The sequence below is a fragment of the Scyliorhinus canicula genome, chromosome 20 (genome assembly GCF_902713615.1).
Source record: "Scyliorhinus canicula chromosome 20, sScyCan1.1, whole genome shotgun sequence".
Lineage (NCBI taxonomy): Eukaryota > Metazoa > Chordata > Chondrichthyes > Carcharhiniformes > Scyliorhinidae > Scyliorhinus > Scyliorhinus canicula.
The window spans coordinates 92,250,753-92,278,677 of NC_052165.1; the positions used below are offsets into that span (position 1 = coordinate 92,250,753).

At 52.9% G+C, this 27,925-nt stretch overlaps 3 protein-coding genes and 1 pseudogene across 4 annotated transcripts in view; 3 read left to right on the forward strand and 1 right to left on the reverse strand.

Annotated features, from left to right (window-relative positions):
- Positions 1–204, forward strand: part of LOC119955263 — an 11,031-nt pseudogene extending 10,827 nt beyond the window's left edge.
- LOC119954936 (sulfotransferase 1C2-like) overlaps positions 1–27,925 on the reverse strand; it is a 196,341-nt gene that overhangs the window by 143,499 nt on the left and 24,917 nt on the right. The gene's annotated exons all lie outside the window — the stretch shown is intronic.
- The window catches only part of LOC119954932 (sulfotransferase 1C2-like), a 156,741-nt gene that overhangs the window by 112,752 nt on the left and 16,064 nt on the right, over positions 1–27,925 (forward strand). The window lies entirely within an intron of this gene.
- Positions 2,467–27,838, forward strand: LOC119954946 (sulfotransferase 1C2-like). Its single transcript, XM_038780681.1, has 8 exons — positions 2,467–2,918; positions 4,331–4,515; positions 20,839–20,964; positions 22,149–22,240; positions 22,791–22,917; positions 23,231–23,325; positions 27,187–27,367; positions 27,681–27,838. Exons 2-8 carry the CDS (start codon positions 4,347–4,349, stop codon positions 27,791–27,793), a joined length of 903 nt encoding a protein of 300 aa, XP_038636609.1. The 5' UTR covers positions 2,467–2,918; positions 4,331–4,346; the 3' UTR covers positions 27,794–27,838.

The window sequence follows — 27,925 nt, forward strand, 5'->3', positions numbered from 1 at the left end:
CTCTCTCCGTCACTCTGACTCACTCTGTCTCTCTCTCTCTCACAGGTGGAGGTTGGAGACTGGAAGAATCACTTCACAGTGTCTCAGAATGAAGATTTTGATGAACACTATGAGAGACAGATGGGTCACAGCTCACTGAAGTTTCGCAACGTCCTGTAACCACTCTGAGCGATAAAGCAAATAAACTTCTCCAATCACCAAAAACACAAACTCGGATTATTTCACATCAACTCTGATCCATCATTGAACAGTTTACAGATATCTGCCTGAGAGAGAGAGAGGGGACTGTGAGACACCAGTCAGTGTGCAGATATCTCCCTGAGAGAGGGGACTGAGAGACACCAGTCAGTGTACAGATATCTCCCTGAGAGAGAGAGGGGGGACTGAGAGACACCAGTCAGTGTACAGATATCTCCCTGAGAGGGAGAGGGGACTGAGAGACACCAGTCAGTGTACAGATATCTCCCTGAGAGAGAGGGGGCTGAGAGACACCAATCAGTGTACAGATATCTCCCTGAGAGAGAGAGGGGACTGAGAGACACCAGTCAGTGTACAGATATCTCCCTGAGAGAGATAGGGGACTGAGAGACACCAGTCAGTGTACAGATATCTCCCTGAGAGAGCGAGTCAGGTGACTGAGAGACACTAGTCAGTGTACAGATATCTCCCTGAGAGAGAGAGGGGACTGAGAGACCCCAGTCAGTGTACAGATCTCACTGAGAGAGAGGGGACTGAGAGACACAAGTCAGTGTACAGATATCTCCCTGAGAGAGGGAGGACTGAGAGACACCAGTCAGTGTACAGATATCTCCCTGAGAGAGAGAGGACTGAGAGACACAAGTCAGTGTACAGATATCTCCCTGAGAGAGAGGGGACTGAGAGACACCAGTCAGTGCACAGATATCTCCCTCAGAGTGAGAGGGGACTGAGAGACACCAGTCAGTGTTCAGATATCTCCCTGAGAGAGAGGGGACTAAGAGACACCTGTCAGTGTACAGATATCTCCCAGAGAGAGAGAGGACTGTGAGACACCAGTTTGTGTACAGAAATCTCCCTGAGAGAGAGATGACCGAGAGACATCTGTCAGTGTACAGATATCTCCTTGAGAGAGAGCGAGGACTGAGAGACACCAGTCAGTGTACAGATATCTCCCTGAGTGAGAGAGAGGGGACTGAGAGACACCAGTCAGTGTACAGATATCTCCCTGAGAGAGAGAGGGGACTGAGAGACACCAGTCAGTGTACAGATATCTCCCTGATAGAGAGGGGGGACTGAGAGACACCAGTCAGTGTACAGATATCTCCCTGAGAGAGAGAGGGGACTGAGAGACACCAGTCAGTGTTCAGATATCTCCCTGAGAGGGAGAGGGGACTGAGAGACACCAGTCAGTGTGCAGATATCTCCTGGGGATAGAGTGGAGGGCTCTGAGGGTCCTGGGGGAGACATTAATTGCCTCTGTGCTTCTGCTGCTCCCAGGCACCTACTTTGCCCTCCCAAGCTCCCTCACCCAGGCCCCCTCACATCCTTCAAATGTCCCAAGCGGAAATAAGTGTCACTGGGGCCTGACCCCTTTTTGGCAGTTTTGACAAAACCTCCTGACTTTCGTGCTCTATTTTCGAAAGCCCATCAAACCCTGAGATATCCGTAAGATTATCGTTCCAGCCACGGTTTGATCAGGCGATCACAGACAACTCGGTTATTCATGTTATTAGTAATAAATCCCTGTTCCTTTGTAGCTGGAGCTGTGCAACATCCAGATGGCAGTTTCCAAAATGGCTGAAGCTCTCAAGCACCGCAAACAACAATCCTATTGACAGATGAGAATGTCTTGAATTAGCTGTGACATATTCTATCGGGGTATCACTCCATTTCATCCCAACTTTAAAAATGGCAAAACCTTCCAGTGAAAGTTCAGCATCAAAAGTCAACTGGAAAAGTTGACTTTTACCTTGGAGTGATAGTTATTTTGCCTTCTTGATTTATAACGAGAACCACCCTGAGATCGACATGGACGGAGCATGTACGAGGGAATTACTCCAGACGCTGGAAGTCTGAAATATCCACGGCAGCTCCCCGGAAATCCCAGCGGGCCAGGCAGCATCTGTGGAGAGGGAGACAGAGAGTCAACATTTCTGGTCTATGATCTGTGTTTGGTCTGGCGGGGGCGGGGGAAGGGGGTGAGAGGCAGGCGTCACTGAGCGCGGTTTCTCCCCCCCACAGAGGCGGACAGACGTGCTGAGTATTTCCCACACTTCCCGTCGCAATTGGGGCTAAATTGACGCTTTCCTCCCGCCTGCCGTGAAGCAGTCGGACATCCTGCCAGCGTCTCGTTCCCCTTCAGCGGGAAACCCCAAGCAGCCGTCAACTCAAATCTGGTTTGCAGCAACCTTAAATATCTGTGTTTATTGGAGATAATGGCGTTACCATAACTCCCACTGCAGACCTCCCTGCTGCCCCCTTGAGACAGTCAGGCGGCTGGGGCAAGGACACGGCCTGACCATGAAGTTCCCCCATCATTCCTCTCTCTCCAGTGCGCCTCCTTCAACCGCCCAGATTTCTCGAGCTGCTTTCACGTGTTTCTTCACAGTGATTCCTTCGATAAAGCACCGATGTGTCTCTTACCTCGGCGTCGACAACGCTGCCACCACGGTATATAATTGGGTCCTTTTATCTTGGGCTCTCGGGGTGGGGCAGACTGCAGACATATTGGGGGATCTGTTGAACACTTGTTTATTAGAACTACATCAGAACAGGTTACAGATTAGGCCTGGAGCTCTGACCTCACCCAAATTCTCCCCGAGAGTCTAACACACGACTGCCTTGGGCAGAGCCACATCATCATCTGCTTCATATATTTGCACATCCCATCCGATAAACCTGGATGACATCAACCATTGGAGACTTGGAGAGAAAACAAGGTAAGAGCAGGAGCTCTTTCTCTAGTCCCTACCCCGCTCTCTCTCTCTCTGTCTCCACATCGCTCTCTCACTGTGTCTACATCGCTCTCTTTGTCTCTACATCACTGTCTCTCTCTCTGTCTCTACATCGCTCTCTCTCTGTCCCTACCCCGCTCTCTCTCTCTCTGTCTCTACATCGCTCTCTCACTGTGTCTACATCGCTCTCTCTGTCTCAACATCACTCTCTCTCTCTCTCCAGCTGCATCATCACCTCACGGCTCTTAAATGCAATCCCTCTGCTAATGAACGCTAGCACACCATAGGCCTTCTTCACCGCTCTATCCACATGAGTGGCAACTTTCAAAGAACTATGAACATAGACCCCAAGATCTCTCTGCTCCTCCACATTGCCAAGAACCCTACTGTTAACCCTGTATTCCGCATTCATATTTGTCCTTCCAGAATGGACAACCGCACACCTGTCAGGGTTAAACTCCATCTGCCACTTCTCAGCCCAGCTCTGCATCCGATCGATGTCTCTTTGCAGCCGACAACAGCCCTCCTCACTATCCACAACTCCACCAATCTTCGTATTATCTGCAAATTTGCTGACCCACCCTTCAACTCCTTCATCCAAGATATTAATGAAAATCACAAACAGCAGAGGACCCAGAACTGATCCCTGCGGTATGCCACTGGTAACTGCCTCTGCCTGTCTCTCTGACTGTCTGTCTGTCTCTCTGTCTGCCCCTCTGTCTCTCTGTCTGTCTGTCCATCCCTCTGTCCGTCTGTCTCTCTGTGTGTCTGGCTCTCTATCTGTCTGCCCGTCTGTCTGTCTCTCTGTCTGTCTCTCCGTCTATCTGTCCCTCTGTCTGTCTGTCTATCTCGTTGTCTCGCACTGTCTGTCTCTGATTCTTTGTTTCTCTCTCTCTCTCTCTGTGTCTCTCTCTCTCAGTCACTCTGTGACTGACTCTATTTCTGCGCCTCACTCTCCTTTTGCATTTGTTTCTAAATAATAATCTTTATTATTGTCACAAGTAGCCTAGCATTAACACTGCAATGAAGTTACTGTGAAAAGCCCCCAGTCGCCACATTCCGGCGCCTGTTCGGGTACACAGAGGGAGAATTCAGAATGTCCAATTCACCCAACAAGCACGTCTTTCAGGACTTGTGGGAGGAAACCAGAGCACCCGGAGGAAACCCACGCAGACACGGGGAGAACGTAAAGACTCCGCATAGAGAGTGACCCATGCCGGGAATCAAACCCGGGACTCTGGCACAGTGAAGCAACAGTGCTAACCACTATGCTACAGTGCCGCTTGTCTCTCTCTGTCCCTCTCTCCATATAATGGGTGAGGGTCAGTGCGGGGCGGGTTGGGGGGGTGGGGGCGGCGCCTCTGGGTCCTGAATGAATTGACCATGGTGTTGCCCAGTTTCAGGATCCTGGAGATGGAGCTGGAGTATCATCCGGAGCTGCGAGACTTCACACTCAGGAGGCCGCAGCTCAAACTGCTGGAAGATGTCCCCTTACCCGACAGGGTGGCTGATAACTGGGAGATGGTGAAAAACTTCCAGGCCAAGCCCGATGACCTGCTCATCGCCACCTACCCCAAATCAGGTGAGTGTCTCCGGCAGAAGGACCCAGGTATGACATTGAAGGGCGAGGGTCCCAGGCCACACGGTGGAGGGAGAGGGCCCAGGCATCATGGTGGAGGGAGAGGACTGTTGCACGTTTTACTTGAGTGTAATACGCGTTTATTGGAGTGTATTAACACGCCTCCGTTTAAAGGCCGTGTGCTAAACACTGCTAGGCTCTATGTATGTATTTCAGCTCGGGAGTCGCCAGGTGCCGTATCTAGACACCTCACAAATATCTCAAGGTCAGGTTCAAAGTAATAAAACGATACACCGATTAGTAAGTTCCAAACGATTAGTATTTATTATTACAAATATAATAAATACGCATGCACACGCTAAGGGACTAAGCTACAACTAAACTAAGCGATCAGAATACTTAACTAAACAGGAACAGGCAAGGTCAGGGAGCGAGGCCTTCGTTTCGATCTTGGTCTGTAACCTTCAGAGAGTGTGCTGGTCGCTGGGGGTCTAGTGGGGCTGGTTCGCGTAGCGAGCGTCGTATTGTCACTTACGGTTCGGCGGCTGGTGCTCAACGGCTGGAGTCAGGATACAATTCGAAGTTCTTGGTCGAAGTCAAAGCCGGAGCACGAAAACAACAGACAGGACCATGTGTGGGGGTCTATCTTTATAGGGCCCCAATGTCCGTGCCTCTTTTGGGGCGGGCTTTCACCTTCAGGTATCGATTGGATCAAATCCTAATCGATACCTTTTGAATTCCCCCAATGTGAGGGTCTTTCCTCGATGGAGGGGGCGGTCTCTATGGTGGATACTTCTGGTGCCGCTCTGTCTGGACATCCACTTAAAGTATCCATTCAAACCCAAATGTTGCCATTGTGTGTGCCCAAATCTGGATTGCCTCATTAATATGCAAAGCGTTTTGCTATTAACACCTTTGGTTTGAGATCTTCCACCTGGCCAGAAACTGGTTTTACTGCGTGCAAAATGCTAATGAGTGTTTGCAGGCTGCTGCCTTGGCTAAACTGCTTTTTCCCTGCAGTCTTAGCAATTCTCCATCTTGTTAGCCCAGTGTCCATTTTAGGTGGCTACATTCCCTCCTTGTGATCCTCACAATCAAAAATATTGTGAAGGATCCCCTATGCACGTTGCTTCGAGTGCTTCTGGGTGCCTTCTTTGTGTTCCCTGACCTCGGCAAGCTCCTGAGCGTCTACTCTGTCCTTGACTATGGGAAGAAAATTTTTTCCCTGACATCTCTACTTGGCGCTATGTCAAAGGGGACATGCATTACCAAAAACCGGGAACCTCTACCTATCACAACTATCCTTATCTTACCTTAAACATTTCATTACAGTCTAAACCTCATCCATTCATACCACATCACATAACATTTCCTGACTCGGCAGTCGAGTTCAGGACAATATAATACATGGGTATATTTTATTTTATTCACACAGTGCTTTATTCATTGAGGGGCAAAGGGGATTGATGAAACCGAAAAATAGGGAATCGAACTCCATAGACGGTTGAGGGGCAGGAACGGGAGGCTCTCCTCTCCCACTTCCTCAACCTGAGGGTCTGTATGATTATGCAGAGGATCGCAATCACGAGCAGTGATTCAATCACGTACGACATTGAGTACCATGTCATAAACTTTGTGCACCAGGTCTGAACTTCACTGATCAGAGCTGAGCACGGGGAAGTTGTTGTGAGTGAAACATTTACGGTGGGGGTTGTGGGGGAAACGTGTCTTGCTTCCACATAAACAAATACAACATTTAAGAGCAATAAGTAGGCTTCCATCATCTTCTCTTCGTTCTCTTTCTCTTCCTCCTGTATGGCCGATCCTTGCTGTGAACCCTCTTTCGTCCTTTGAAAGCTATGGGATCAAGCACAGTATCTGTCAATACACAGTTTAATATCCGTACTTGTTAGTGTATCTGTCCTCTAATTCCAATTGACCCATTAAAATGACTGGCCAAGTCACACCCTGTGACTCCCCTCATTTTTTTTTTCAAAAGCGAATTTAATGGACACAATACACCTAACAACTCTCCTCCTGCGAGCCGTCTCGCAGGCTTTGCTGATTTACCATCCGAATGTTCCTGGATGTAAATAGCATGTGGGATGGCGGCCTAAGGGCTGCCTAACGAAAAATGAAAACAAATTGGAAACAAAAGGTCGAATGGGTTGCGTATGGGCCGCTACGGGTACGATGTGAATGGGATCCCCGGGTAGGGCGTGCTGTGCCATACCCGAGCTTGGCTGACCAAAGTGGGTTCTCAGACAGGGCGGGTCCTCAGTGCCGTTTGTCCACTGCCTGAGTAACCTGGAGTAAACGGGCAAGAATGTGTTTACCGTGGATTTGCAGCCTCTATTCGCCGAATAGAGGGGCACCTAAAAACAATGGAGGAGCCAAGATGCTCCTTTTGAAAAATGAGCTGGGCTTCAGACAATTTAGCCGATAAGGTGAGCTGGTCACCATAGAAAGTTCTCAGAGGTATCTGCGGACAAGCTAAAGTGCGTGCGAGGTGGTCACAATCTTTTCGGCTGAAAAGATCTGCAATCAAACCCTTAACATATTAACAAGGAAACAAACATAAACTGACAAACAAAACATACGTGCAGGTTCCATCAGAAAGGACATCGCTTCCCTCAAGTGGTTCCTATTTTACATCATCTGGACACCTCACTTTTCCTCTGTCTCTGTGAACAGGGTCACAAAGGGGTTGCCGTATCGGGATTCAGACACCGTGTCGTCCTGCTCTCCCGGATCCCACACCCTTGTGTGGATCAGGCATGAAAGCTTTGAATTATGTGACCGGGGGTCACTTTCGTCGTTGCGGACAAGTCGGTACGAATTGTCCCTGTGCCAGAGTGTTGGGTCTAAAAGTAAATGGGTATTGTCGGGGTAGTCGGGGTCGGGTGGTGGGTCTGGGTTTTTAATGTAAGTGACTTCCATGGGGTCACTGGAGTCGGGGTCATTGTCGCTGCAGTGTGGGCTGTAGTGTGGTGTGCTGTGGCTGTCCTCAGAGTCAGTGTCTGTATCGCTGTCTCTGCTGCGGCAGCTTGTGGGCGTTTCGGGGCGTGGTCTGTCGTGGTCAGTGGGCGGAGTCGTGGGCGAGTCCGATGAAGAACTGGTCTGTGAGGGGGATGGTGGAAACGTGTCTCTAGTGGGTGGGGTGAGGTGTTCTGCTGCGTCTAGCAGGACATGGTGTGCATGGTTGGCCTGTGTTCCATATGCCTTTAGCTGGTTAATATGTGTGGCGCTAACAATTATACTCAAAGCCGAGAGACTAGTACAATAGAGGCTTTATTGCTGTACGATGTTGTCCCTCCATCCGCAACTGTAGACTGAGGGTCTGAGCAGCTCTCATACATATTTATACACAAGCTCCCTGTGGGCGGAGCTAGCCGGCAGGGGCTGACCGGAGGAACCTGTATTACAGGTACAGGCATACATCCCCCTACTGCAGTACACATAACTACAGTGGTTATATCACCACATTCACCCCCTGTAAAAATGAGTCCGGCGGGGGTGACATGTAACTCTAATACAAAGGATGCTATTTACAAGAGGGTCCAACAAGGAAAATCAAGAGTCCACCCGGTTAGCAGGTTACAGGTTGAGCCGAATCGGTGGTCGGACGTTCCGCTGTGATCGGCGTAGCTGTGGTGGTGACGTCGGCACAGGCGGTGATGGCCCCGATGGTGCAGGTGCTGGCGGTGTTGGTGCTGGCTGCTGGCGGGATGACTCCGAGAGCAAGCCAAAATCTTCCGTGTCCTCTAGGGTGGGCAGGGGGATGAGGGATGGACCTGATGGGGACGAATAGGGGGGCGCTGGGGTTGGCGCAGGAAGGGGTGTGGGCATGGGATCGGCACCTGAGGGAGCCAGGTCCCGGAGCGAGACTGTGTCCTGGCGGCCGTCGGGGAACTCCACGTAGGCATACTGAGGGTTGGCGTGGAGAAGGCGTACTTTGTCCACCAGGGGTTCCGCCTTGTGGTGCCGTACATGCCTACGGAGAAGGACTGGGCCCGGAGTCGTGAGCCAAGTCGGGAGCGACACTCCGGATGTGGACTTCCTAGGGAAGGCAAAAACACGTTCATGGGGTGTACTGTTAGTTACGGTGCACAGTAGCGACCGAATGGAATGGAGCGCGTCAGGGAGGACCTGCTGCCAGCGAGCGGCTGGGAGGTTCCTGGACCGTAGGGCCAGCTGGACGGCCCTCCATACCGTCCCGTTCTCCCTCTCTACCTGCCCGTTTCCCCGGGGGTTGTAGCTGGTCGTCCTGCTGGAGGCGATACCCCTGCTGAGCAGGAACTGACGCAGCTCATCGCTCATGAATGAGGATCCCCTGTCACTGTGGATATAGTCGGGGAAACCGAACAGGGCGAAAATAGAATCCAGGGCCTTGATGACGGTGGCAGACGTCATATCTGGGCATGGGATGGCAAAGGGGAACCTAGAAAATTCATCAACCACACTAAGGATGTAGGTGTTGCGGTCGGTGGAGGGGAGGGGCCCTTTGAAGTCTACGCTGAGGCGTTCAAAGGGGTGGGATGCTTTCACCAGGCGCTCGCGGTCTGGCCGGTAGAAGTGCGGCTTGCACTCCGCACAGATCTGGCAGTCTCTGGTGACTGTCCGTACTTCCTCGACGGAGTAGGGCAGATTGCGGGCTTTGATCAGATGGTACAAGCGGGTGACCCCCGGATGGCAAAGGCTGTCGTGCAAGACACGGAGCTGGTTCACTTGTGCACTGGCACATGTACCTCGGGAGAGGGTGTCTGGGGGCTCGTTGAGCTTGCCGGGGCGATACAAGATCTCGTAGTTAAAGGTGGAGAGCTCGATTCTCCACCGCAAGATTTTGTCATTCTTGATCTTGCCCCGCTGCGTGTTGTTGAACATGAAGGCTACCGACCGTTGGTCAGTGAGGAGAGTGAATCTCCTGCCGGCCAGGTAATGCCTCCAGTGCCGCACCGCTTCAACGATTGCCTGGGCTTCCTTTTCGACAGAGGAATGCCGAATTTCGGAGGCGTGGAGGGTGCGTGAAAAGAATGCCACGGGTCTGCCGGCCTGATTCAGCGTGGCGGGAAGGGCGACATCTGAAGCGTCGCTCTCTACTTGGAAAGGCAGAGTCTCGTCTACGGCGTGCATCCCCGCCCTGGCTATGTCAGATCGAATGCAGGCGAAGGCCTGTTGTGCCTCGGCCGAGAGGGGAAAATGTGTGGACTGGATAAGTGGCCGGGCCTTGTCTGCGTATTGCGGGACCCACTGGGCGTAATAAGAGAAAAACCCAAGGCAGCGTTTGAGGGCCTTGGGGCAGTGGGGAATTGGGAGCTCCATGAGGGGGCGCATGCGGTCGGGATCGGGCCCCAGTAGTCCGTTTTGGACTACGTAGCCAAGGATGGCTAAGCGGTCTGTGCGGAACACGCATTTCTCCTTGTTGTACGTGAGATTAAGGAGAGATGCGGTGTGGAGGAATTTATAAAGGTTTGCATCATGGTCCTGCTGGTCATGGCCGCAGATGGTGACATTATCGAGGTACGGGAAGGTGGCCTGCAATCCGTACCGGTCAACCATTCGGTCCATTTCTCGCTGAAAGACCGAGACCCCATTCGTGACGCCGAAGGGAACCCTCAGAAATTGGTACAGACGACCGTCCGCCTCAAAGGCAGTGTAGGGACGGTCCGATTTACGGATGGGGAGCTGGTGGTAGGCGGATTTCAGGTCAATAGTAGAGAAGACCCGGTACTGTGCAATCTGATTGACCATATCAGAAATGCGGGGGAGGGGGTACGCGTCGAGCTGCGTGTACCGGTTGATGGTCTGGCTGTAGTCCACGACCATCCTGTGCTTCTCCCCGGTCTTAACCACTACCACCTGGGCTCTCCAAGGGCTGTTGCTGGCCTCGATGATACCCTCCCGAAGCAGCCGCTGGACTTCGGACCTGATGAAGGCCTTGTCCTGGGTGCTGTACCGTCTGCTCCTGGTGGCGACGGGCTTGCAATCCACAGTCAGATTGGCAAAGAGGGAGGGGGGCTCGACCCTGAGGGTCGCGAGGCCGCAAACGGTGAGGGGAGGTAGGGGTCCACCGAATTTGAGGGTGAGGCTCTGGAGATTGCACTGGAAATCCAGGCCTAGTAGGAGTGAAGTGCAGAGGTCGGGGAGAATGTACAGACGGAAACGGTCGAATTCCACACCCTGTACAGTGAGTTTAACCAGGCAGAAACCCCGGATCGGGACAGAGTGGGAACCGGAGGCAAGGGAGATCTGCCGGTCGGCGGGATGGATCGCAAGGGAATAGCGCCTTACCGTGTCCGGGTGGACGAAGCTCTCGGTGCTCCCGGAGTCGATGAGGCAGGAGGTCACATGGCCGTTGACCAGCACCGATGTGGAAGAGGGTGCCAGGTTGCGAGGACGAGACTGGTCGAGCGTTACGGAGGCGAGCAGTGGTTGGTGGGCGGTTGAGTCAGATGAGTCCGACGAGGAGCGGTAGCGACCCGTGTCCCGTGATGGCGGCCCCTGGAGACGAGATGGCGGCATCCGCAGTACCTGTGGGTAAAATGGCGGCGTCCATGGCGCGCACGTTATGGGGTCGGAACAAAATGGCGGCGCCCATGGAACGCACATGGCTGTGGTGGATGAAGGTGGCGGCGCCCATGGGGCGCACATGGCGGGGGCGGCAAAAGATGGCGGCGCCCACTGATCGCACGTGGGGTCAGGGGAAGCGGACGGCGGGGCCCATTGAGGGAGCGGCTGAGGCGTGGGGACCGGCGGCGCGATAGCGGCGACCGTCCGGGACTGACACACCGCTGCAAAGTGGCCTTTCTTTCCACAAGCTTTGCAGGTCGCTGTGCGGGCCGGGCAGCGTTGGCGAGGGTACTTCTGTTGGCCGCAGAAGTAACAGTGGGGACCCCCAGGGGGTGCGGTGCGGCGGGCAGCACAGGCATAGTGCGCGGGGGCGGCTGCTGGGGGGGCCGTTTGCGGGGTCCAAGAAGGGTAGGGACGGATGGGCCTGGGGAGCCGTTTGCGGGGTCCACGAGGGGGGGGGCGGATGGGCCTGGGGAGCCGTTTGCGGGGTCCACGAGGGGTAGGACGGGTGGGCCGAGTGGCTAGCGGAGTAAGTGTGCGCACTACGGGAGGCGGCCGTCATGGAGAGCGCCAGGGCCTTTGCGGCCGCGAGGTCGAGGGCGACCCCTTCCAGCAGTTGTTGCCGGATGGGGTCTGATGCAATCCCTGTAACGAAGGCATCGCGCATGAGTAAATCCGAATGTTCCGCGGCTGTGAGAGCCCGGCAGTCGCAGTCTCGTACCAGAGGTATAAGGGCCCTCCAGAAGTCCTCAATCGACTCACCCGGCTGCTGGACGCGAGTAGAAAGTTGATGCCTCGCAAACAGGGTGTTCGTCGATGGTGCATAATTCTCCTTGAGCAGTTCCATAGCTGCGGTGTAGTCGGTCGCATCTCGAATGAGCGGAAAGACGCTGGAGCTAAGTCTGGAGTACAGGAGTTGCTTTTTCTGAGCCTCCGTCGGGGGAGGGTGTGCTGAAGAGATGTAGGCCTCGAAGACTGCGAGCCAGTGATCAAAGTCTTTTCTGGCGTGAGGCGAATGTGGATCCAGCTGCAGACGGTCAGGCTTGACTCTGATGTCCATGGTGACTGGGAAATCGTACAGCAATAAATTGTGGCGCTAACAATTATACTCAAAGCCGAGAGACTAGTACAATAGAGGCTTTATTGCTGTACGATGTTGTCCCTCCATCCGCAACTGTAGACTGAGGGTCTGAGCAGCTCTCATACATATTTATACACAAGCTCCCTGTGGGCGGAGCTAGCCGGCAGGGGCTGACCGGAGGAACCTGTATTACAGGTACAGCCATACATCCCCCTACTGCAGTACACATAACTACAGTGGTTATCTCACCACAATATGGAACCACGCGGTCTTACCATTAGGATATTTTATCCTATAAACTGAGGGGCTAATTTTATCCGAAATTGAGTATGGGCCGGAATATTTTGGTGCCAAAAAACTGCTGGGGTTGTATACAGATAGCATTACCTGTTGCCCAACCTGGAATTCTGTGGGATGTACGGTCTTGTTAAAGCATGCTGTGCGTTGTCTACGGCTTTTCCCTAGCTGAACTGCGGCTGCGATCTGTGCACACCTCACAGTCTCAACCAGGTCTTTAACCGTCTTTTCGTGTGTGAGGGCCGTCACTTCGGGGCTAGTCATGTCCAGTCCTAAAAGGAATTCTGCACCTTTCATAGGGCGTCCGGTCATGAGTGTGTGTGGTGTGTATCCTGTGGAAGTTGAAACCGTATTTCTGATGAACATGAGTGCAAATGGGAGCACTGAATCCCATGTTGAGTTGTTCTCTTGAACCATTTTTCTAAGTGTGGATTTTAGGGTCCGATTCATGCGCTCTACAATCCCGCTGGACTGTGGGTGATACGCAATATGAAAGTTTTGTTTTATGCCAAATATTGTCAGGACGTTCTTCATGACCCGTCCTGTGAAGTGAGATCCCTGGTCCGAATCAATGCTTCGGGGTAAACCCCATCTCGTGAAGATGTGGTGGGTCAGGATCTTTGCAGCTGTCTTAGCTGTATTCGTTCTAGAGGGGAATGCCTCTACCCATTTGGTAAAGGTATCGATGACCACCAGAACGTATTTATAGCCATTCCTACAAGGGGGCAATGGTCCTATAAAGTCGATCTGGAGGTTTGTCCAGGGGCCATTAACTGGTCGAGTATGCCGAAGTTGTGCCTTTTTAGAATACCTCTCCGGGTTATTCTGGGCGCAAATAAGGCAATTCTCGATGTAGTGACTTACATCTGTCCTTAGGTTAGGCCACCAACAGAGCTGCCTGAGGTGCCTCGTGGTTGCGTCGATCCCTTGATGCCCGTGCCCATCATGGAACAAAGCAATCATTTCATTCCTGTCCTGCTGCGGGACCACATAAAGCTGATCCTTTATGATCACACCCTCATGTGTGGTCAGTGCGTGTCTGAACTTGTCAAACTGAGGCACAAAGTTGCCTTTAAAAATCTCCCTGAGATCCTTATCCTGCTTCTGTGCCTCTACTAAATCCCTGATATCTGTTTGTGAGACTTGAACTGCGCTCACAGGGGCGCTAGCTGGTGCGCTAGCTGGGGGTGTCCACAAGTGTCCTCGCCTGGAACCTGCCTTAGCCAGTGCGTCGGCTTTTACATTCCCAGGGGGGGATGACCTATGGTGGCTTCTAACTTTTATGATGCCGAAGGTCCTGTCCTTCGCTTTCTCTAAAATGTGTTTGAGTAAAGGGGCTGATGGAAGGGGTTTCCCGTCTGCGGAGACAAAACCTCGTGTCCTCCACAGGGGTAGAAAATCTGTTAAACTATTGCAGACATATAGACTGTCCGAATATATGTCCGCCGGGCTGGGGAAAGAATCGGGGTGGTCCACTATATAAGCTATGGCCGCGAGCTCTGCTGCCTGCGCGCCTAAGTGACCCGGTAATTTTAATGCTATCTCTTCGAGAGCGCGCCCCTGCGCGTCCTCGACATAGATGCCGCATCCCGTGATACGCTCACCTTCTAAAACCGTGGATGAACCGTCCACGTATATCCGTAGTGGGCCACACGTGTCTGTGTGTTGGGGGCTTTGTCTTGGGTTCCCTATCTTCCTGGGGGGTGTCTTCGCTATGAAGGGTCCTGTGTTATGTAAGGGGGCTACAATATCACAATCATGGGGCTGTCCTGGGTATTGGAGGTTGTCGGCTAAAAATGTGTGTGTGCGTGTCCGTTTTACTGTAATGTCCCGTCCTTGTAAGAGTAGTGTCCACCTAGCTGCCCTAATCTGGCTAACTGAACCGTCCTTCAGTCGACCGTCTAGGAGTAACTGTGTGGGGGTGTGCTCGGTCAAAATGGTGATGGGGTTGAGTCCGGTAATGTAAGAAAAGTATTGTACTGCCCAGAAGACAGCAAGGAGGTGCCTCTCGCAGGCTGAAAATCCTTGTTCCACTGGGTCTAAAAGTCGTGAGGCATAAGCCACTGGTCTTAGCTGCTCGTGCCGTTCCTGAAGGAGCACGGCCGAGAGGGTCAGATCTGTGCTCGCTACCTCTATTGCATAGGGGGAAAGTTGGTCTGGGACTTGTAGCGCGGGTGCTGCGCTAAGGGCCTTCTTTAATTCTTCCACAGCCTCTGTATGCTGCGGAAGCCATTCCCAGGGGGCTCCTTTCTTAAGGAGGTCTGAGAGTGGGGCGGCTTTTGTCGCGAATCCATCGATATGGTTCCGACAGAACCCAACCAGTCCTAAGAACGACCGGAGGGCTGAAACATTCTGGGGAAGGGGCAATTTGACAATCGAATCAATTATTTTGAATTCGATCTCGCGTTTGCCGTGTGTGATGACTGTTCCCAAATACATCACTTGGTTCTCTAATATTTGGGCCTTTCTGGGGTTAACTTTACAGCCAATTGAGGTTAAAAGTTCCAGGAGCTCGGCCAGAAGCGTAATGTGCTCTGCCTTTGTGTCTGTCTGCAGTAGTAGGTCGTCTACATACTGTACCAGACATTCGGGGCGGGAAAATTTTTCTAATCCACTTGCCAGCTGTCGGTGGAAAATGGAGGGGGAATTGTGGAATCCTTGTGGAAGGCATGTCCACGTATACTGTTGAGCTTTGAAGGTGAAGGCAAATTTGTACTGGCACGCCTTTGCCAATGGTATTGACCAGAAGCCATTGCTAATGTCCAGTACCGTGAAAAACTTGGAGTTGAGTCCCTGTTTGAGCATGGTCTCGGGACTTGTTGCTACCGTGGGGGCTACTGCTGGGGTTACTTTGTTGAGTTCCCGATAATCAATGGTCAGACGCCATGATCCGTCGGGCTTTCTCACTGGCCAAATAGGGGCATTATTGGTCGAGGCTACTGTTCTAAGCACACCTTGCTCCAATAAGCTACCTATTACCTTCTCTATTTCTCCCTCTGCTTCTAGGGGAAATCTGTACTGTTTCTGTGGTCTGGGGTCAGGTCCGGTAACGTGAATTTGTCCAGTCATTCTGCCACAGTCGTGCCGGTGACTGGCAAATGGTGTCCTATGTTTGTTTAATACTGCCTTAACTTGTCTGTCCGTGTTTAGTGTAGTCGGGTCAAATGAATATTCTGCTACTGCGCTAATCCTATTAGCGTAGTCTCCTACTGTGAGGGTAGCGGGTGCTCTGTCTGATCTCGCCATTCGCCAGACACACTGGTTCACTGGGTCGAACGACAGGCTATGGGTATTCATGAAATCTATCCCTAGGATGTGTTCTGCTGTCCGGGGAAGATTTACTAATACTACTGGGTGTCTGGTGGAAATGTTCCCTAGCTGGATTGCTACGGGTGCTGTGATATGTCCCTGCTGCAAGTGTCCTGTGAACCCGCTAAGTGTGATGGTGGAGGTGGTCGGCCACGTGTCTGCCTGTGCCGTGGTGGTGGAGTTAATTGTGGTGCGGGACCCTCCTGTGTCCCAAAGTAACTCTATGGGCTTCCCTCTAACTTTTGCCGTGACTACCGGTCTTCCGGATGGATCCCATAGTGTGTCACCGACCCAAGTGGGGGAGCCCGAACACCGTCAGTCCGTTCCGTCCACATTGGTGGGTCCTGACTGTACGCCTATACTATGAATTGGTTTTGTTTTATTCCTATTCAGAGTGCCTGTCTGCTGGCCTCTCTGTGATCTCTGGGGTGCATTACATTCCTTAGCCCAATGTCCTAACTGGCCACAGTTGTAGCATTCCTGCGACTTCTGTGGAGGGCTGCTCTTTCCTTCATTCACCCACGCGGGGTTTTGGTGCGCTCTCACTGCCTGTATGTCCGCTGCAGCCTGAGCCTCTTCTGGGGATTTCACTTTGCCTCTGCCCTGAACTGATTGCTCCCAAGCGCGGGACAATCTTTTCAGGACCCACTTCTCATTATGGGCCTCCTCTGAGGGGTCATAGCTGTTGCAAGCGCTCTGTCCTGCTTCTGTTGCATGAGAAATTATGGTGCGCGTCCATTTAACCATGTTTTCACGGTTCAAATGGGCTCTATTTAAATCGCAGAAAACTGCGTTAAAATGGATCCACAGCCTTCCTGCGAATGCTGTGGGGTGCTCGGTTTTCTTCTGTCGGCACTTATTAAGTCCTTCTACGGGGTCACCTCGATTATACCCTATGGCATCTAAAATGGAGGTGTGCATTTCCTCTAGGGTGCCTCCGCCAACGTTCTGTGGGTCGGGGAGGGCTGCTGCAACCGATGGGTCTAAACTCAGAACTGTGAGTTTAACCTGCTCTCTCTCGTCCAGGCCGTACATGGTTGCCTGTTGCTTTACCTTTGCGAAAAACTGGTGGGGGTCTGCGGTGGGGAGAAACGGAGTGATCTTTTCACACGCGTCCCTTAGTTGGGTTACAGTTAAGGGGGTGGTGTTAGTTATATCGGGTGCGCCTTCTGTGGTCGCTTTTCTCTGGGTGGTGACTGGATTCATTGGAACGGTAACGAGCTGATCTGTGGGGGGTTGGGGTGCTTGTCTTTTCTGCTGCGCTGCTGGCGCACATGTTCCCTGAACATAACGCTGCGCTGTCTCACTTAACTCTTTCCAGTCTGGGGCATTCTCCTCATCTAACTGCGTTCCAAAGGTGCTTTGAAACCCATTTTGTACTGAAAGCAGCGATTGCAGCTCCGCAATCTGCTTCCTGCATTTCGCATGATCTACAGTACTCTGTCTTTGTTCTGTGGTGGCAGCATGGAGTGCTCTTAAAGCTGCTTTAAGGTCAGAGCATTGCCTCTGCAAAGCCTCTACCTGCTTCTCTGATTCTTCTCTTATCAGGACGGCATGTTGCACGTCCTGATAGGCCTTTTCGTACTGGGTCTGGGAACTGCTGAGATGGGCTAGACAAGACTGATGTGCCCTCTTGGCATCATCCACCTCTCTACCCTTCTCTGCCAACTTCCCTCTAAGATCCGTATTCTCTTTCTCGATGTCCCTGACATCCACTTTACTCATTCGATTTCTCTCCTCTAACTCTGTTCGGAGCGTCTGAACGACCTCCTCTGTGCCTCGCAATTGTGCCAAACAGGACACGATTGCCATCGGCTTGCGTGCTTTACTAAGGGTCTTCTTATGAATTTGAGAGAGGTTCTCCCACCAAGTATGTCCTATACTTCCGGGACCTGTCTCCTCATTCATACAGAATTCTTTCCAAAGGGGCCATCCCTTTCCTTGCAGATACTTGCGGAGTTCCAGCTCCCACACGGGACACTGACCTACTCGGCTACTGCTGGTCGCTGCGACCACAAACCGTTCTGGGTTCATGAGGCGTTCCATTGCCTGCATGGCCATTTTCTCTGACTCACTTTAAATTTGGAACAGGGGGTGTTGAGGTTATGTCTCACGAAACGGGTAAGGCTTACGCTATGTTCCGTTCACAAAACTACCGAAAGTTTGTCGCAACAAAAATGCTTTCAGGTTTTCCTTACAACCCTGTTAGTACGCATGCACTAAACACACTTCCGAATTACGTTTATTCGTTTGAACACCTTGAATACTTGTGATTTCTTTCCTTTATCTTTACCAGATTTCTAATTCAAATTTCAGGGTCCTCGACGGAGTGGGGATACCACTTGTAACCGTGTCCCGTCAGGATGTCGCCACTAAATGTTGCACGTTTTACTTGAGTGTATTACGCGTTTATTGGAGTGTATTAACACGCCTCCGTTTAAAGGCCGTGTGCTTAACACTGCTAGGGCTCTGTATGTGTAATTTCAGCTCGGAGTCGCCAGGTGTTGTATATAAACACCTCACAAGTATCTCAAGGTCAGGTTCAAAGTAATAAAACTATACACCGATTAGTAAGTTCCAACGATCAATATTTATTATACAAATATAATAAAAACGCATGCACACGCTAAAGACTAATACCTATTTCTACTATTAAACGACTAAATACTTATCTAAGTAGGAACCAGCAAGGTCAGGGGACAAGACCTTTGTTCCTTTATGGGCTGCACCTTCTGTTCGTTATTAGTCGAATACTGTATAAGTTCACGTAGCGAGTGTCGTTTTGGGACTTACTGAACGATGGCTGGTGCTCAACGGCTGGTGATGGAAGACAGGATCTGGAGGCTGGAGCCGGGTCAGGATACAACAGCAGATCTGGGTCGAAGTCAAAACAGCAGTCCAAGCCGGAGCACAAAACAGACAGAACCATGTGCGGGGTCTATCTTTATAGGGCCCCCAATGTCCGTGCCTTTTTGGGGCGGGCCTTTACCTGCCATGTATCGATTGGATCATTTCCCAATCGATGCCTCACAAATCCCCCAATCTGAGGGTCTCTTCTCGATGTGTGAGGCGGTCTCTAGGGTCTTTTGTGATGGATACTTCTGGTGCCGTTTTGTCTGGGCGTCCACTCAAAGCATCCATTCACAACCAAATGTTGCTATTGTGTGTGCCCAGATCTGGATTGCCTCATTAATATGCAAAGCGTTTTGCTATTTACACCTTTGGTTGAGATCTTCCACCTGGCCAGAAACTAGTTTTGCTACGTGCAGAATGCTAATTAGCCTTTGCAGACTGCTTGTCTCGGCTAAAACTGCTTTCTCCCTGCAGTCTTAGCAGTTCTCCATTTTGTTAGCCCAGTGTCCATCTTAGGTGGCTACAGGGCCCAGGCCTCACGGTGGAGGGAGAGGGTCCAGGCCTCACGGTGGAGGGAGAGGGCCCAGGCCTCACGGTGGAGGGAGAGGGCCCAGGCCTCACAGTGGAGGGAGAGGGCTCAGGTCTCACGGTGGAGGGAGTGGGCCCAGGCCTCAGGGTGGAGGGAGAGGGCCCAGGCATCACGGTGGAGGGACAGGGCCCAGGCATCACGGTGGAGGGAGAGGGCCCAGGCCTCATGGTGGAGAGGGCCCAGGCCTCACGGTGGGGGGAGAGGGCTCAGGCCTCATGGTGGAGGGAGTGGGCCCAGGCCTCACGGTGGAGGGAGAGGGCCCAGACCTCACGGTGGAGGGAGAGGGCCCAGGCCTCATGGTGGAGGGAGTGGGCCCAGGCCTCACGGTGGAGGGAGAGGGCCCAGACCTCACGGTGGGGGGAGAGGGCTCAGGCCTCACGGTGGATGGAGAGGGCCCAGGCCTCACGGTGGAGGGAGTGGGCCCAGGCATCATGGTGGAGGGACAGGGCCCAGGCATCATGGTGGAGGAACAGGGCCCAGGCCTCATGGTGGAGGGACAGGGCCCAGGCATCACGGTAGAGGGAGAGGGCCCAGGCATCACGGTGGAGGGAGAGAGGCTCAGGCATCACGGTGGAGGGACTGGGCCCAGGCCTCACGGTGGAGGGACTGGGCCCAGGCATCACGGTGGAGGGAGTGGGCCCAGGCATCACGGTGGAGGGACAGGGCCCAGGCCTCACGGTGGAGGGACAGGGCCCAGGCATCACGGTGGAGGGACAGGGCCCAGGCCTCACGGTGGAGGGAGAGGGCCCAGGCCTCACGGTGGAGGGAGAGGGCCCAGGCATCATGGTGGAGGGACAGGGCCCAGGCCTCACGGTGGAGGGAGAGGGCCCAGGCATCATGGTGGAGGGACAGGGCCCAGGCCTCACGGTGGAGGGAGAGGGCCCAGGCATCACGGTGGAGGGACAGGGCCCAGGCCTCACGGTGGAGGGAGACGGCCCAGGCCTCACGGTGGAGGGAGAAAGCCCAGGCCTCACGGTGGATGGAGAGGGCCCAGGCCTCATGGTGGAGGGACAGGTCCCAGGCCTCACGGTGGAGGGAGAGGGCCCATGCATCACGGTGGAGGGAGAGGGCCCAGGCCTCACGGTGGAGGGAGTGGGCCATGGCCTCATGGTTGAGCTCTGGAGACAGGACAAAGCCACTGAATAAAGTATTTTTGTTAACTGGAAATCTACAATCTTTATTCAGACTTTCACAATAAAATATGTTCCTTTCTCTGACATTCTCTCTCTGTTCGCCCTCTCTCTGTCACACTCTCTCTCTCACACATGTTCTCTCTGTCTCTGTGTCCTACTGTCTCACTCTGTCTCTGTCTATTCCTTCATCTTTCTCTTTGTATCTCTCTCTCTCTGTCTCTTCCTCTTGTCTCTCCCCTACCCTGCCTTTCTCTGTCTCTCTCTCTCCCTCACTCCATCCCTCTCTCTGTGTGTGTCTCTCTCTCTCTCTGCCTCTCTCTCGCTCTCTGTCTCTCACTCTCTGCCTCTCTCTCTCTCCCTCTCTCTCTGTCTCACGCTCTCTGCCTCTCTCTCTCCCTCTCTCTCTGTCTCACGCTCTGTCTCTCTCTCTCTCCCTCTCTGTCTTTCTCTCTGTCTTTTTCTCTCCCTCTCCATCTCTCTCTCTCTCCCCACAGGGACAACGTGGACACAGGGAATTGTGGATCTGATGAATCAGAACGGTGATGTGAAGATGTGTAAACGAGCTCCCGTCTATGAACGAATCCCCTTCCTCGAATTCTTTCAGGAAATGTTGCCGTCTGGTCAGTCCTTTACCGCGGGGAGGGGGTGGCGAATGTGGTGGGGGAGGGGTGGGGGTGGGGTGGGGCGAGGGGAGAGGGTGGAGTATAAAAGTGAGGAATTTTGCTACAACTCTTCACGGTGTTTCCGCAGCTGGAGTACTTCTCTCGGAGTTTTGCCAACAGGTTCCAGGGGTTTAATGGGAGGCTCCCCGGGAGAGTCGGTGTCTGTGGGGGGGGGGGGGGGGGACCCGTACCCCGGGGAGAGTCGGTGCCCATGTGGGGGGACCCGTACCCCGGGGAGAGTCGGCGCCCATGTGGGGGGACCCGTACCCCGGGGAGAGTCGGCGCCCATGTGGGGGGACCCGTACCCCGGGGAGAGTCGGCGCCCATGTGGGGGGACCCGTACCCCGGGGAGAGTCGGTGCCCATGGGGGAGGGACCCGTACCCCGGGGAGAGTCGGTGCCCATGGGGGAGGGACCCGTACCCCGGGGAGAGACGGTGCCCGTGGGGGGGGGGGGGGACCCGTAACCCGGGGAGAGTCGGCGCCCGTGGGGAGGGACCCGTACCCCCGGGAGAGTCGGCGCCCATGTGGGGGGACCCGTACCCCGGGGAGAGACGATGCCCGTGGGGAGGGACCCGTACCCCGGGGAGAGTCGGTGCCTGTGGGGAGAGTCAGTGCCCGTGGGGGAGGGGGGTTACCCGTACCCCCGGGAGAGTCAGCGCCCATGTGGGGGGACCCGTACCCCGGGGAGAGACGATGCCCGTGGGGAGGGACCCGTACCCCGGGGAGAGTCGGTGCCCGTGGGGGGGGGCGTACCCCGGGGAGAGTCGGTGCCCGTGGGGAGGGACCCGTACCCCGGGGAGAGTCGGTGGCCGTGGGGGGGGGGGGGGACACGTACCCCGGGGAGAGTCGGTGCCCGTGGGGGGGGCCGTACCCCGGGGAGAGTCGGTGCCCGTGGGGAGGGACCCGTACCCCGGGGAGAGTCGGTGCCCGAGGGGAGGGGGACCTGTACCCCGGGGAGAGTCGGTGCCCGTGGGGGGAGGGATCCGTACCCCAGGGAGAGTCGGTGCCCGTGGGGGGAGGGACCCGAACCCCGGGGAGAGTCGGTGCCCGTGGGGAGGGGGGGGCGTACCCCGGGGAGAGTCGAGTGTACAATGAGAGCTGGATTATTTGAGCGGAATGCTGTAACATCTCCAATTCGCAGGTATTGAACTGATTGTGAAAATGGCGTCTCCGAGGGTGATTAAAACTCACTTCCCGATCCAACTGGTTCCCAAATACTTCTGGGAGCAGGATGTAAGGTAGGGACCCGGGACACATCGCTCCCCCCCCTCCCCCCAATCACACCCATCGACCCTGTAAACCCTTCATCCCTCACCCTGTTCAACACTCCCTCACTCCCCCCTCCCTCAGTCTTCAAACTGTGGGTCTCCCTCACTCCCCCCTCCCTCAGTCCCCAAACTGCGGGACTCCCTCACTCCCCCCTCCCTCAGTCCCCAAACTGTGGGGCTCCCTCACTCCCCCCTCCCTCAGTCCCCAAACTGTGGGACTCCCTCACCTTCCCCCTCCCTCACTCCCCCCTCCCTCAGTCCCCAAACTGTGGGACTCCCTCACTCTCGCCTCCCTCAGTCCCCAAACTGTGAGACTCCCTCACTCCCCCCTCCCTCAGTCCCCAAACTGTGAGAATCCCTCACCTCCCCCCTCCCTCAGTCCCCAAACTGTGGGACTCCCTCACTCCCCTCTCCCTCAGCCTCCAAACTGTGAGACTCCCTCACTCCCCCCTCACTCAGACAGGTGAGAGGGAAGAGTGAGGACTCCCTAATGGATTTGTGTTCCCTCTTCCCAGACCATAGTAGTGGCTCGAAACGCCAAAGATACTCTTGTGTCGTATTTTCATTTCCATCGGATGAACCACAGATTGCCGGAACCGGGATACTGGCCGGAATTCTTCCAAACATTCCTGCACGGACAAGGTGAGATTTCTCCGCACATCAACAAACCCCAAACTGAGCATCAAACACTCCCAGGGCAGGGACAGCACGGGTTAGATACAGAGTAAAGCTCCCTCTACACTGTCCCCATCAAACACTCCCAGGACAGGTACAGCACGGGGTTAGATACAGAGTAAAGCTCCCTCTACACTGTCCCCATCAAACACTCCCAGGACAGGTACAGCACGGGGTCAGATACAGAGTAAAGCTTCCGCGACACTGTTCCTGTACTTGAGTGTGGGATGACTGAGACTCTCAATGGGATCTTACTGTGCCTGTTCTTGCTCTATTTCAGTGAGCTGGGGTTCCTGGTACGACCATGTGAAGGGATGGTGGGAAGAGAAGGACAAACATCGGATTCTCTTCCTCTTCTATGAGGATATAAAGGAGGTAACGGCAGTGGAGGGACCGAGTGTGGAGGAGAATGCGTGTCCGAGGTGTGACAGAGGGAGAGAGAGGGAGAGAGAAAGAGACACGGCGAAAACGAGAGAGAGAAACAATGTGGGTGAGAGAGAGCGTGAGAGAGAGAGACAGCGAGAGAGAGATACAGAGCGAGAGAGAGTGAGACAGGCAGAGAGATATAGAGTGAGACAGCGAGAGAGAGTGAGACAGACAGTGAGAGATAGAGAGAGAGACAGAAAGAGATATAGAGAGAGAGATAGAGAGAAATAGAGAGAGAGGGAGATAGAGAGAGACAGCAAGAGAGAGTGAGAGACAGAGAGAGAGAGAGAGTGAGAGAGACAGAGAGAGTGAAAGACAGAGAGAGAGAGTGAGAGAGACAGAGAGAGAGAGATAAGCGAGAGAGATAGAATGAGATTGACAGTGAGAGAGAGAGAGTGAGAGAGACAGAGAGAGTGAAAGACAGAGAGAGAGAGTGAGAGAGACAGAGTGAGAGAGTGAGAGAGAGATAGATAGATAGATAGAGAAATACAGCACAGAACAGGCCCTTCGGCCCACGATGTTGCGCCGAACTTTTGTCCTAGGTTAATCATTAGAATTTTGGACAATTTTTCATGGCCAATCCACCCAACCTGCACATCTTTGGACTGTGGGAGGAAACCGGAGCATCCGGAGGAAACCCACGCAGTCACGGGGACGATGTGCAGACTCCGCACAGACAGTGACCCAGCCGGGAACCGAACCTGGGACCCTGGAGCTGTGAAGCAATTGTGCTATCCACAATGCTACTGTGCTGCCCTTAAGAAGTTAACCTACACTCCATTATTCTACCCTAATCCAAGTACCTATCCAATAGCCGCTTGAAGGTCCCTAACTTTCCCGACTCAACTACTACCACAGGCAGTGCATTCCATGCCCCCTCTACTCTCTGGGTAAAGAACCTACCTCTGACATCCCCTCTATATCTTCCACCATTTATCTTAAATTTATGTCCCCTTGTAATGGTGTGTTCCACCCGGGGAAAAAGTCTCTGACTGTCTACTCTATCTATTCCCCTGATCATCTTATAAACCTCTATCAAGTCGCCCCTCATCCTCCTCCGTTCTAATGAGAAAAGGCCTAGCACCCTCAACCTTTCCTCGTATGACCTACTCTCCATTCCAGGCAACATCCTGGTAAATCTCCTTTGCACCTTTTCCAAAGCTTCCACATCCTTCCTAAAATGAGGTGACCAGAACTGCACACAGTACTCCAAATGTGGCCTGACCAAGGTTTTGTACAGCTGCATCATCACCTCACGGCTCTTAAATTCAATCCCTCTGCTAATGAACGCTAGCACACCATAGGCCTTCTTCACAGCTCTATCCACTTGAGTGGCAACTTTCAAAGAACAATGAACATAGACCCCAAGATCTCTCTGCTCCTCCACATTGCCAAGAACCCTACCATTAACCCTGTATTCCGCATTCAGATTTGTCCTTCCAAAATGGACAACCTCACACTTGTCAGGGTTAAACTCCATCTGCCACTTCTCAGCCCAGCTCTGCATTCTATCTATGTCTCTTTGAAGCCGACAACAGCCCTCCTCACTATCCACAACTCCACCAATCTTCGTATCATCTGCAAATTTACTGACCCAAACTTCAACTTCCTCATCCAAGTCGTTAATGAAAATCACAAACAGCAGAGGACCCAGAACTGATCCCTGCGGTACGCCACTGGTAACTGGGCTCCAGGCTGAATATTTGCCATCCACCACCACTCTCTGACTTCTATTGGTTAGCCAGTTCATTATCTAACTTGCCAAATTTCCCACTATCCCATGCCTCCTTACTTTCTGCATAAGCCTACCATGGGGAACCTTATCAAATGCCTTACTAAAATCCATGTACACTACATCCACTGCTTTACCTTCATCCACATGCTTGGTCACCTCCTCAAAGAATTCAATAAGACTTGTAAGGCAAGACCTACCCCTCACAAATCCGTGCTGACTATCCCTAATCAAGCAATGCCTTTCCAGATGCTCAGAAATCCTATCCCTCAGTACCCTTTCCATTACTTTGCCTACCACCGAAGTAAGACTAACTGGCCTGTAATTCCCAGAGTTATCCCTATTCCCTTTTTTGAACAGGGGCACGACATTCGCCACTCTCCAATCCTCTGGTACCACCCCTGTTGACAGCGAGGACGAAAAGATCATTGCCAACGGCTCTGCAATTTCATTTCTTGCTTCCCATAGAATCCTTGGATATATCCCGTCAGGCCCGGGGGACTTGTCTATCCTCAAGTTTTTCAAAACGCGCAACACATCTTCCTTCCTGACAAGTATCTCCTCAAGCTTATCAGTCTGCTTCACGCTGTCCTCTCGAGAGCGAGAGATTGAGAGAGACAGAGAGAGTGAGAGAGACAGCGAGAGAGAGAGAGATGGTGAGAGAGACAGAGAGAGAGTGAGAGAGACAGCGTGAGAGAGAGAGAGAGAGAGTGAGAGAGACCGCGAGAGAGAGAGAGAGAGAGAGAGAGACGGAGAGAGAGAGAGAGACAGAGAGAGAGAGAGAGATGTTATATTCCCTTTGGTGGTAATGTGTGGTGTTCTTTTTCTTTTGTTCCAGAATATTCCGTTGAGTTGATGACAAAGAATCCACCAATCATTAGATTGAAATAAAACTAATTTATTGTATGACGATTAATTAAATAAAGTTCACTCACGCTACTGAGCTATAGTCAATAATAAAGTAATATTGAATCTGTCTAGCAGTAATCAATAATCTAACCAGTCACTAATAATAACCTGGTGTAACTGTCTCTAACCTAATCTTCTCCTCATGCTGTTCCCAGCGTTCCTCCCTCACTAACCAATAATCTAACCAGTCACTAATAATAACCTGGTGTAACTGTCTCTAACCTAATCTTCTCCTTCTGCTGCTCCCAGCGTTCCTCCCTCACTAACCAATAATCTAACCAGTCACTAATAATAACCTGGTGTAACTGTCTCTAACCTAATCTTCTCCTCGTGCCGTTCCCAGCGTTCCTCCCTCACTAACCAATAATCTAACCAGTCACTAATAATAACCTGGTGTAACTGTCTCTAACCTAATCTTCTCCTCGTGCCGTTCCCAGCGTTCCTCCCTCACTAACACTACCCGGGCTGACCTGAGGTCGGATTTATATACTGTGAAATGGTGGTGCCCTCTAGTGTTTGAATTGCACTGAGATGTAATAATTAACCCTTCACTGGCGTACCTACATACATATCATTACAACAGAGACAGCGTGGGAGTGAGAGAGGCAGCGAGAGAGAGAGAGAGAGAGACAGTGAGAGAGAGAGAGAGACAGAGAGAGAGAGGGACATACAGAGAGAGACAGACATGAAATTATTCAGAGTGAAACCCGTGAACCTCAGGCTGAATGGTCAGTCCCTTTCTCACTGACCTCTGACCCCTCATATGGAGGGACAAACTTCTCTAACTGACCTCTGTCCCCTGGTCTGGAGGGTCAGTGCCTCTCCCACTGAACTCTGGCCTGGATGGTCAGTGCCTCGCTCACTGACCCCTGACCTCTCTTCTGGGTGGTCAGTTCCTCTCTCCTTGAGCCCTGGCACCAGTTCCAGTTTTTTGGTACACCTGTCCACCTGACCCCTGACCCTAGTTCTGGTTTCTCGGTCCCCCTGTCTCACTGACCCCTGACCCCGGTTCTGGTTTCTCGGTCCCTCTGTCTCACTGACCCCTGACCCCGGTTCTGGTTTCTCAGACCCTCTGTCGCACTGACCCCTGACCTTGGTTCTGGTTTCCCGGTCCCCCCTTTCTCACTGACCCATGAGGTCTCTAACTCCGGTCCATTCCCACCCTATAGAATCCCAGACGGGAGATCCTGAAGGTGGCCGAGTTCATGGAGAATGTTCTAGAAGAGGACGTCATTGAGAAAATCGTTCACCTTTCCTCCTTCAAGGTCATGAAGGACAATCCGATGGCCAATTACGGCACCCTTCCGATGGGGATCATGGATCAGAACATCTCCAGGTTCATGCGCAAAGGTAGGTTACAGGGGTCAGGGGTGAAAGAGCGGCGGGATCGGGATTGACCTTTAACCCCTTAGGGTGCTTGTTCTCTGACCACCCTTAGGCCCAGCCTTTCCAGGTAGGCCGGATTGGGCCTCCCCTCAACCGACCCACTGAACCGCCTCCATTCTCGTCTTTCTCTCTCTGTCTTTGTTTCTCTCTCTCTCGCTGTGCCTCTGTCTATCCGTCTTTAGCTCACTCCCTTTCTGTGTCTGTCTAACCCCATCTCTCTCTCCCACCCCCCCTCACTCCCTCACTCTGACTCACTCTCTCTCTCTCTCTCTCACAGGTGAGGTTGGAGACTGGAAGAATCACTTCACAGTGTCTCAGAATGAAGATTTTGATGAACACTATGAGAGACAGATGGGTCACAGCTCACTGAAGTTTCGCAACGTCCTGTAACCACTCTGAGCGATAAAGCAAATAAACTTCTCCAATCACCAAAAACACAAACTCGGATTATTTCACATCAACTCTGATCCATCATTGAACAGATTACAGATATCTCCCTGAGAGAGAGAGGGGACTGAGAGA